The 12,050-nt window shown below is 39.2% G+C and overlaps 1 protein-coding gene across 1 annotated transcript in view; it reads left to right on the top strand.

Moving 5' to 3' along the window:
- The first annotated feature begins 618 nt into the window (after positions 1–618).
- The window catches only part of trappc8 (trafficking protein particle complex subunit 8), a 63,792-nt gene continuing 52,360 nt past the window's right edge, over positions 619–12,050 (top strand). The window contains exons 1-6 of the mRNA XM_057352673.1: positions 619–923; positions 2,401–2,595; positions 4,254–4,337; positions 7,068–7,157; positions 9,089–9,263; positions 11,813–11,966. Coding sequence (XP_057208656.1) covers positions 767–923; positions 2,401–2,595; positions 4,254–4,337; positions 7,068–7,157; positions 9,089–9,263; positions 11,813–11,966 — 855 coding nt within the window. The 5' untranslated portion in view covers positions 619–766. The remainder of the gene's footprint in view (positions 924–2,400; positions 2,596–4,253; positions 4,338–7,067; positions 7,158–9,088; positions 9,264–11,812; positions 11,967–12,050) is intronic.

Genomic DNA, 12,050 nt, shown 5'->3' with positions numbered 1-12,050 from the left:
AAAAATCCAGACAAAAAAAAATAAACTGGACAGGCTGGCACCCACCTGCAAAAACCAGCTAAAGACCAGCTTGACCAGGCTAGAAGACCAGATATTTTCACATTAAACCAGCTAAGACCAGCAAGTTTCCAGTCTGACAAACTAAAACCAGCCTGACCAGCAAAAAAAGTTGCCAAAACCGCTCTAAAATAAGCCTGCTTCACCAGGTTAACCAGTTAAAACCAGGCTGGGAAATGATCTTAAACCAGCTAACCAGCTAAGGCTGGTTTAAGCTGTTTTTTCAGTAACTAAAAAAATCTGAAATAGCAAGTTCTTCTGGACCAGTGTTTACATCTTGCAAAGTAGTCTAGGCCTATATAGTTTATATTTCTAATGTATTATATCTATGCTCAAAAGTGGTTTCAGAGTGAATGGATGGATGGAATCGGCTACTTTACATGAGAAACACTCATCAATATCTTTTTGTTTTTATTCACCCAACAAAAATATGCATTCATGTGCAAATACAGATTTTGAGAAATAATAAAGTTTCCGTTTATCGGAGCAGTAGGAACTCGGGCTTTTATTATGGAACTGACGCCGGGCTTTTATTTCTTTGCGGAAGAAAAATCACCTGATCGCCGCAAAGCATCTTGGGGAAAAATCGATCAGCAGGCAGCAATAGATTTCAACATGTCTGCCGTCGGCTGTCGGTAAAGGAGTTGTTTGTTTCGGCTCAGCAGTAGACCCGTGAGCTCGGTGAAGAAACAAACGACAGCAGGTGCTCATGGCTCAGTGCGTGCAGTCTGTGCAGGAGTTCATCCAGGACTCGTTCGTGCCGATGGTGGCCGTCCTGTGCAGCGAAGATGCGGAACGAGTGACCCGCAAAAACAACCTGAGTTTTCCCGAGCTGCTGCGGCCTTTCTGCCGCCTGACGTCCGAGGGTAAGAGACCTCTAATGATTTGACATTAAACCACAGCGGCACATGACGGATCACATGAGAGGACCCATGTTAGCAATCAACACAACAGTTCCTTTACATACAAACCCTACTAAGCTCCCTACCTTGACAGCATTCCTGGGCATTGCGAGACTGCTTCCAGGGCACAATCCGAACACTCTCGAACGCGCCTTTGCAGAAGATGTTGTCAAGGTAGTAAGCGCACTAGGTTTTGAGACACATCCTTGGTCAAATGACAGGAAGAGTAACCCAGCTTCATCATCTGATATCCCTCACCCTGTCCGTGAAATGTGATCTGATTTCTCTGTCACAGATCACAGGTTGGTTTACTCGTATTGATAAGATTGTTACAATTGAAAAGGTCCTCATCCGATGGTTTAGCTGACTGTACTAGATTTCTTTATTGGGCCTGTGCTGGTAATAACCAGTTTAGTAAACCACTAGTGAAGTATTCTGGATAATCTTAAGCAATCAGTCCTACTGGCTCATCTTACCATGACTCGGGTTGTTTACAGTCATGCACTAGACTGAGCAACAAGAATAGATCTGTTTATGTAAAAGCCAATAGCTTCAATAACTTTTGAGATCTTGCATTAGAGTACAAACCAATATAATAGCATTAGTGATATACTTATATTTGAGTTCCACTAAACGCATATACTGATAAATTAATACATGTATACTACGACTGCATTGTATGTCGCTTTTGATAAGTGTCTGTCTAATGCCTTAATGTAATGTAAATGGTCATTTAAGCAGAATTTGAACTCACAACCTCTTGCATGAAATTCTTCCGAGTCTCAGCATCTTATATTAAGAGAACGGCTGAGCATCTGAATCACATGGTTGTAGTCATTATCAATGACTTGAGCCATGCTAAAACCGTGCTGTTGTCATAAGTTCCCACGGGTCGGTTGAGTTTCACTGCTCATAGTCAGCTGCGTTTTTAAATAAAGCGAGACACTGAGACATTTTTGTCTGTGTTACAGGTTCTTAGAATAATGGCGACACAGTTCTTTGTAATTGGTCTGACCTGACAGAATACAGAGCTCTCTGTTTGTGTGTATGTGTTTGGTCATGAGAAGAGTCTCATCGCTTGATTCATTTCCATCATTCTTCACTCTAATTTCATTCAAACTGCTGTGATTTTTTTTCTTCAGATTCAGAACATACAAAAAAGATGAATATATTAACACATTAAGTGTATCGTCCGAGTTAAAAACTCTCATGCTGTGACCGAGATAAACCAAGTGGCCGAACTGACTATTTGTTTTTATGAGCGTGACTCCTGTCCAGTGCATTAAATAGTAAAATTATGTATATGCAATGTTTAACTTAAGCAACAATAAAAAACCACTTATATGATATTATGAATTTAATATAATAAATTAACCAATTCAGTTTACGCACCCTCTCTCTCTGTTTCTTATTTTGGTCATGTGATGTTGCCGTTCTGCAGGTCACCTGCGTGACCCCAATAACCAGGTGGTTGTGGTGAAGGGGCTCCGGATCAGTGTGACGGGGATCAACACGAAGCCGCCCCAGACCCCAGAACTGCAGAGACTCCTGAGTCAGGCGGTCTCTGTTTGCCAGCCCCCTGAGGGATCACCCGCCAATGTCATCACGGCTGGAGATTACGACCTCAACATAAGCGGTAAGTGCTTGAATAAGAGTTCTCTGTTCATCTTATTTTGGGGAGGTCAATATAGGGCACTGTTATGTTAATAAACCTTGAATAACACAAAGTGAACGCAAACAGGAACTGCACATGCGGTGGAGACCAAACTTTTACAACCAGTAAAGTACTTCTTTTATGTATTTGTATAAATTAAATACAATTTTACATTATAAATAAATGAGAACAATCAGACCAATCTGAGTCTAAAAATGTGTCAATGTTTTTAGAGTTCAGCCATATTGTCTGTTTGCTTTTTAAATATATTTAATGTCCGTAAAGTGGTTTAAGTGAAACTTATTTTGAATTGAATTAAAAATGTATGTGATTTGTCCCTCTTTTGCTTTAATGCACACCAGCTGACACAAAACCCAATGATTCATCTTATCCCAGCATACCTTGAGAAAAGCATTTTATGTGCTTCAATAGAATCAAAAGAATCATGATCAATGTCACAAATTTGCTTATTAACCTAGAAATAGTGTGTCTTATACTACACATTCATTCTATGCCATGACATTTTTTCTATTTTCCTTTTTTTATATTAAAACTTCATTTCCAGGTTTATATATTGAATTTGTCTTTTAAACCCCACTGTATAACTGTATATTACACCACTGTATACTTTCTTATCACAGAATATTAAATTCCAAGTTCTTTAAATGTTTTAAATGAGATAAGTTTTAAATTTTCTTTCATTTCTCCACCTGATGAGGGCAGTAGTGCCCTTGAGAAGCAGCAATGCTATTAAATCCTATAACTGTCCATGAAATTAACACATATATTTATCATTTCTGATCTTGTTTTTCATTTTTCTAATTTCCTTTCTCCCCCAAACTTGACCTGTGGATGAATTCTTGGTAAGAGCTCTGACCCTCACACACACCCTTTTCTTTGGTGTGTGTGTCAGGTCACAGACCTGTGCTGTTAACCCTTTGAAGAGTGTTTGGTCACGAAGTCTGTTCACAGAGCTCAAGAACCCTTAAGTAATCCCACTGCTATGTACCTTACTTGGGTCAGGCTAAATAAACAGCACCACCAGCAATATGCACAGGATTGTGGGATATCAGTCATTGTAAGATACTTCTGTGCTGTCTGAAACTGACCACATGAAGGTGTCTCAGTCGACAGGATGTGACACAAACACTGGATTTCAATGAGGCCATCCTGTCTTTGTGTACTACCTGCAGGAACAGCAGCATTTAGACTTTGTACTCCATTTTACTCAGGAATGTGTCACATGGCGTATTTTCATTTTTGTAAAAAAATGTATTTATTATGTATTTTTAATACAGACCCCTACAGTGTTTTCTTACAGTGTGAAAGCAGGTTTAAAGAAGTATGTATTCCCTAAAATAGTCATTACAGTTATATCTGATGATTAATTTCAATCAGTGTCTAAACTAATCGGAAAACTGAGATTTTAGAAAACTGCTTTGTAAACCCGCATTGCTAGCTCTAGTTTAGCACTGTGTTTTTTAGAAGTTGATTTTTGCTGATTTAGACAAGTGGGATATTCTACGTACCAAGGTTTACTGCATTCTCGCTTTTAAAATCCCTTTTGGCTGCGTTATGCTTCTGTGGTTCCTGTGAGTGAGTTTTAACCAGACCGGCTCTCCTTTGCCTTCTTCTCTCAGACCGCACGGTCAAAGCGAGCGTTCCCTGGTACTCTGACTGGAAAGAAACAATCACCCAGCTGAGCTCATACAAGTACTATACAGGTATTCCCTTCCTAACCTGTGCTGAGAGCGTGTCACTCTCAAGCCCAGCTCCATCGGTAGCAGAACCGTCGCTAAACCTTCTTTCCTTTCCAATCCAATCCAGCTTTCTCAAGATGTTGGTGGTGGTCCTTTAGCTGGATGTGTGCGTGTGGCCTTGTTTTTATATCCCGGTGGGGACCTAAACCTGAAGGCACACCAACTCATGGGGACTTGTCACCGTGGGGACCAAAATTGAGCTCCCCATGGTCAAAAAGCGTACAGAACAATAATTTTTAAAGAGCTAAAAATGCACAAAGCCTTCTATGATCTTTAGGTTTAGGGGGTAGGGTTAGGGGTTAAAATATACAGTTTGTACAGTATAAAAAACATTACGCCTATGGACTGTCCCCATGGAGATAATAAACCAGACATGTGTGAGTGTGTGTGAGTGAGAGATTAAGATGAAATGACTCATTGGACTGAAGCTCACACGTTAATGTTGGCATTTGAAGATTTGGCCATTTTTGTGACAAAATTGAATTTCGTCAAGAGTTATGGCGAATCAGTTGAATAGCCAATCAGACAATTGTTTTGACTAAAGTTGTTTGAATTTGTGGGTGAGCTTTTTACTTCAGTGAGTCATTTGACCTCAAATATGTTCTTTCCTTATAGACTTTAGTGTCTTTCCTCTCCATAGACTAGCTGTTCCTGATTCTATGAAGTGCACATCAATTTACTTGCATTCTGTATATAAATCATCTGAAATCCAAGAAGTCTTGAAGCTTATTTCTGAAAGTATAATTTTTGCCCTTCAAGCATCAACAGACGGAATGGAAAATGATTGCTTAAAAGGAGATTCATAAATATCGTCCCTGTCTGCTATTGGTCAGGCTAACAGATGGTCCATATTCCATTTTTGCTCAAACAAATAGCAATGTTTTGATCGTCTTTACACTTTTCAGATATGCCAAAAAATGTCTCGCTTAAAGTTGTCTGCAAGTGATTATAGTTATCATCATTTACGGACCCTCATATAATTCCAATACTGTATGACTTTCTTCTGGAGAACACAAAAGAACATATTTTTAAACGTTTGTAACCAAACAACATCGGACTCAATTGACTTACATTTATGGACACAAAACCGCTTAAGCATTTCTCAAAATGTCTCCTTTTGGGTTCCACACAAGTTTTAAACAACATGAGGGAAACTAAATGATGATAGAATTAAAATTTTTGAGTGAACTCTTTAAACATTACACCCTTCAGCTTTAAAGGCAGGGTAACCGATTTCCGAATAACGCTTTCGACAACTGAGTCGGGCCGAGTACCAAAACAACCTTGTAGCCAATCAGCAGTAAGGTGCACACTGAACAGGACGAACATTAGCCGAGCCGAGCGCTGACGAAAGCGAAAGATGGGGGTAGGGGTGTGTTTGTCTTGGTGATTTGAACATCAACAACGGCTAAGAGAAATCGGACACCCCGCCTTTAACTCGGTTAGTCAGTTTGATTTAATGTATTGATTTTTCTGTATGAATGCGTTCTGGAAAACAGTTTTAAACTTTTAGCTGTCAGATTTCTGTTTACTTTCTTTATTACAGATAAAAATTGACTACAGTAGTTCGTGGAATGTTCAAGTAGCGAATTCATAAAAAAAGAAGCTGTGCACTGTATTTATACTGGTTTAGGGTTGTTCTTGAGACTTTAAGCAGATGCATTTATTAGCAGTATGTGAAATTATAATGTGTTGAGTAATGAGTATTATTGCTAATTTGAAGGGTTAAAAGTGATAGTTCACCCAAAAATAAAAATGTTGTCATCAGTTACTTACCCTCTCGTCATTTCAAACCCGTATGACTTTCTTTCTTCCGCAGAACACAAAAGAAGATATTTTGAAGAATGATGTTAACTGGCCCCCATTCACTTGCATTGCGTGAATGGGTGCCAGTACTGTTCGTTACCAACTTTCTTAAAATATCTTTTGTGTTCTGCTGAAGAAATAAAGTCATAAAGGTTTGAAATGACAATAGGGTTGGTAAATGATGACAAAGTTTTCATTTTTAGGTAAACTATCACTTTAATGCTGCTGCAGGTTTGACTCTGTCTTCAAACTTCACTTTGCTCTCACATTCTCTATGAAGATTCACATTAAATTTAATGATAAACTGCCAGAGTGAAGTAATTCATGCCTTGACCTTGTTTTCATGAATGAATCTGTAACAGCAATTGATTGAGATGAAATGTCGAGGAGCTAATGAATCTTCAGGGTAATATTTATCCCATAATTTATTTCTGCATCGATTGAAATGATGATTGTCCAACACTCCTACACATTCTGCTGGATGCATAACTCTCAATCAGGTTGAATTTAAAAAAAGATTTTGACCATATTGCAGCACAATGTGATGTGCATTTATATTTTTTCTAACTGTGAGAATTAAACTAGATACAATGGTGGGTAATAAAAAGTAAATTGGTTTGTTATTTTGCTGTCAAATCTGTATGTCTTTGCACACTGTTTTTTTTATTCTTCCTTCTATTTTACAAATCACCAAATCTGTTTTGTATTGTTGTCCTACAGTGAACCGTTTCAGTGTTAATTTAATTTGTTGTAGCTTGAATGTTTTTCTTCTTGGCTTTCATATTATGTTCCTCTTCTCTTCCGCCCACAGGGCTGGTCGTGCCGCCTTTAATAATTATGTCTCTGAAACAAGACAATATTTCTTGTGTGTGTGTGTTTATCTTGTAGCAACAACGCCATGGTTTGAGACCTACAGGGAAAACTTCTTCCAGTCCATGCCTGCCTCCGAGCATGAGTTCCTCAGCCACTACCTGGCCTGTATCATTCAAAACACAAAGAAACAACTCTCTTGTGTCCTGTCTTGCTCTCGTTCTTTCTCATAATTAGTGATGCTTTGAAAAAGCATAACTATTGTTATTCGAACATACATACTACTTCTTGTTCCGCCAAAAGTTTGGCACGCTACTTGTCCCGCAGCTTTTGACGTAGACCCATGAATGAATACATCACATCGACGGGCCTATTCGGGAATGGTGTGCTATGACTTTTATAAGCGATCGGGTGGGGGGGTTGCGATAGGGGGGCGAAAAACCACCCGAAAAATCCCATTGACTTAACATTGCGCCCAACTTTGAGGGATCGTAGCTCCGAGCGAGGATATCGTAGAAACATGAAAATAATACACGATTTGAAGGGGTTATCAGGCTCTATAGGAACATCACTCACAATGGGGTGTAAGTTGCACCCCTGGGGTGTGAGAGCCTCCCAAAATTTCCGTATACTTATAATGGCGCCCATAGACTCCCATTCAAAACCTAGATACCTATATATTCATGCTTTATTTTTCCGCTTTGGACCCATGAATGACTACATCAAATCGAGCGGCCCATTGAGGAATGGTGTGTGATGACTTTTGGAAGCGATCGGGTGGAGGGGGTGCGATAGGGGGGCGAATAAAAACCCGAAAAATCCCATTGACTTAACATTGCGCCCAACTTTGACGGGTCGTAGCTCCGAGTGAGGATATCGTAGAAACATGAAAATAATACACGATTTTAAGAGGCTATCAGGCTCTGTAAGAACATCACTAACAATGGGTTGTAAGTTGTACCCCTGGGGTGTAAGAGCCTCCCAAAATTTCCCAATCACAGGAAACATGCCCATATAAGTCGTAAAACGTCCCGTGTTGAATATCTTGGCAGTACAACCACTTAGAGACAAGGGGGTGGCCTCATTTGACTCACACAACCAATCAGTGTCACAGGATCATCTTGAAGCTATTAAACCACGCCCATAGCAACCATTTACAGCAACCTAGCAACTGATCCCATAGACTCCCATTATAAAAGGTTCAGGTGGATATCTTTTCAACACAATGTCATCGAGACAAGGGGGTGGGCTCGTTTTACTCGGGCAACCAATCAGTGTCCCAGGATCGTCATGAAGCTTCGAAGCCACGTCCATAGCAACAAAACATGTCAGCCTAGCAACCGTTTAGCAATACCTATATCTCTGCATCGGAACATCGTAGAGAGAGACGGGGGTTGGTTCTTTACACTCATAGCTTAGAGCATCATCAATTGGCAGATGCTAAGCCACGCATAAGTATGAATACTTATGCAATGTACTTATTTTTGTTTTTATTTTGTACTTATTTAAATTTGCAAAACTGTCAAAAATCAGTTTTTTGTTTTGTCATTATTGTGCATGGAGTGTAGATTAATGTAAAAAAATAATCATTTAAAGTAGTTTAAGATAAGGCAGCAGCATAACAAAATGTGAATAAAATGAAGGGGGATGAATACTTTTGCAAGCCACTGTATGTGTGTTTATAGTGTTAAAGTATTTATAAATACAAAATGAATATGCACAATACACATATATTCTGTAAACATGAACTTTTATTCTGGATGCGATTGATCACGATCAATCGTTTGACAGCCCTAGGCTGAACTTTAGTGTGATGTCGTGGACTTTCTAGTTTTTTTTTAGCACACGTGTAAGAATGTAAGTTTTGAACGCTTGTATTTTCTAAATGGGAATTTTGTCAGCGCTTAGGAGCATATCTGTTATTATGTTTTTAATAAAAGGAAAAAAAAACTTTCATTTTGATTTCAGTGCAATACTGAAGTGATTTTTTTTCTGTGGCTGTAGGTCTCCATCTCTTTCTTGCTCTATCACTGTTTCTCTGTCAGTCTCACTGTTATTTTTTCCATGTTGTGAGTGAGATTTCCTGAACCGAGCTGCAGGTATGCTGGTAGTGTCGTCGTGTGAGGCGGTGCCCACAGAACAGTTCCTCAAGCTCTCGCAGGAGCAGCACAGAATCCAGCACAGTGGAGAATACACCTTCCCCAAATGGTTCATCCCCAACACGCTCAAATATTACGTCCTGCTCCACGACATCAGCGAAGGAGACGAGCAGAGGTGCGTGTGTTTGTGTGCATGTCTCTGTCCGATCGCAAGTGTTGCTTTCTTTTCATTTGTTACGCGGCACTAGCACAACAGTCCCTTTCTATAATCTAACTTTGTCCTTTAACATCTCATTGGTTTAATTCATTTTAAAGATCTAGTATAAACTCTGGTGTGTAGGTCACACTGAAAAGCTTCATGCAAATAGTGTCCGTTTTCTTACTACAGGCAGTTTTTTATTTTTTTCATTTTTAGAAGAATTGTTATTTCAGCTCAAACGTTTTTAAAAGTGTGTTCGTGTCATAGATCATGTGGGTGTTTAGGATTGAGTCATCAACACTTACAGGCCATGTTTCAATTAAACACTTCAACATGCTCATCTGACCTGCACTGCAGATTTAAAAATTTGACACACGTGTGAAATATGATAACGTGGCGCTCAGAAAAAAAAAAAAAAAAAAAAAAAGTAAAACACCAAGACAGACTATAACACTAAAGATATCAAATTAAGTTCTGATAATCAGATGTATTATTTATTCATATTTACCTTCTGGCTATATCATATGTATACAGTAGGAAGATAGACAACATATATAACAATAAAGAATGAATATGCACAAACAATGAGAGTACAGTATATGACTGGTGTTATAAACTGGTGTTCATGGGGTCTGTACTGTAGGTCTTTATAGCTCTTCACTCTCTATTAGATGAGCAATTTTAGTTTGTTGCGACTCTCTGTCTTTGTTTGTTTATTCTCGGGCTTGTTTTTGCACTGCAAGTCTCTGGTGACTCCTCACGCGTCTCCCAAAACTGGAGGTAGAAGCGTCACATCAAAGCGATCATGCGCTCGAGAGCATCATCGTGCATTTCAACGCAAGTTTCACCTTGGCTCGCCTGAAGTTAAACTTTATAAAACTATTAACAGCTTTTCAAAACAACCTGACTTCTGAAATACGTGTTGAGAATGAGCTTTTTTAAATGCTGACGCAGATCCATGCACGGACTGGAGCGGATCACTAAACTACAGACTGAAAGAAGGTCAAAAGAATGTTTGATACGTTCATTTGTTACGGGTGGATTAATTCATTAGTTTTTTTCAGAATAGCGCCTAATTTGCAGAGAGCCGAGTTAACCACGCCTACTTATTTACATTCCGCAGAATACATGGAATAGAAAAATCTCTTACGGTTGACATTTTAATCCGCGGTAACGGAATATTCCGTCATTCCGCCCAGCCCTAGGGTGTACTCACTTTTGTTGCCAGCAGTTTAGACATTAATGGCTGTGTGTTGAGTTATTTTGAGGAGACAGCAAATTTACACTGTTTTACAAGCTATACACTCACTACTTTACATTGTAGCAAAGTTTCATGTTGTCACATGAAAAGATATAATAAAATATTTACAAAAATGTGAGGTGTGTACTTACATCTGTGAGATACTGTACATAACTATGTCTTCAGAGGTGTATAACAATCTTACATAATGAAGCATTATGTTTTATTTCATTAGAATGAGCTATTTCTGTCAACGGACAAACTGCTCTATAGAGCGCGTTTCGTAAAGAGCTCCTTTAGCAAATAAGCGAAAGCGTGACGACATCTTAGTTCTGTGTCAGCCACCGTAGTGCTTTGAAAGGGTGCGGTGGTGTGAGCTGTTGGTAGCAATTTGCAACTTCACCACTAGATGCCGCTAAAATTATTTTGCTTGACCTTTAATCTTAATGTCAAGGTGTGATATTACTTCAGGTTATGCCACAGACATGAATAATACCTCAAATCCATATAAACCATATATAGTGAATATCATAAAGGCTCAGTGGACTTTTATCAAAGGCAACCACCCAGCAGACAGGGAAAGTCTTGCATGTCTGCTCGACCGTATTGACTTCTGCAGTTATTACCTTGACTACTTTTGATTACTGCAGTAGTGCAGAAAGTTATTTTGTTTGAAAGTATTTGAAAACTAACTTTCTTCTTTAGAATGACTGATGAATCATGCAAAAATAAAACCTTTTATTGCATAAATACTTGCTCCTCCTCATGTTTTTCAAAACCCGTGATTTTTTTCCTGGAAAACAAAAAGAGATGTTAGGCGGAATGTTAGTGACTGACAATCCCTATTCCCTTTCATTGTATGCTTAATGGGGCATGCAACGGTGTTTCATACATTCTGACTTATTTACAATGTTAAACGTGCTGTCTTCTCATGTTTGACATGGTCAACTTGTCCAAAAACGAGCTGGACGTATGACATAGTATTTCTGTGCTCGATACACAACCCAGCAAAGCTGACTCTGAAAATGAATTTACGACTTATTCCAGTCATCTGAGTGACTGCATTCAAATGTGGAATATTGCTGTCAGGTTATTTATTCTCCACTTCGTATCTCCTGAGATTTTAGCATGTAGATAAATTGCCAGTCACTCTATTTGTATTCTGCATGGAGCTCTGAGGTCTGATGACAGAGGATAACATAACTGTGGGGAGAAAGATTACACTGTCATATATATTTATGATATGTGTATAGAACAACTACTGATGCCAGTGTGTCTTTGTCAGGGCGGACTCTGTGTACGAAGGTATGAAACAGCGATATGGTCCTCAGGGCTGCTATCTGCTGAAGATAAACTCCCGGAGTGATGCCACGGGTGCGGATGAACAAATGCCGGACCCCTGGAGTCAGTACTTGCACAAGACCAGCATACACAACCCTGTGAGTACCACACCCCCAGTGTAGGGTCAGAAAGTACAAACACTGGTCGACCATCAGATTGGAGCTTGCAGTTTCAAGAAAACT

This window comes from Triplophysa rosa, linkage group LG15, assembly GCF_024868665.1.
Source record: "Triplophysa rosa linkage group LG15, Trosa_1v2, whole genome shotgun sequence".
NCBI classification, from domain to species: Eukaryota; Metazoa; Chordata; class Actinopteri; order Cypriniformes; family Nemacheilidae; genus Triplophysa; species Triplophysa rosa.
The sequence above is the reverse complement of the archived record's forward strand: the minus strand, read 5'-3'. Positions and strand labels throughout refer to the sequence as shown.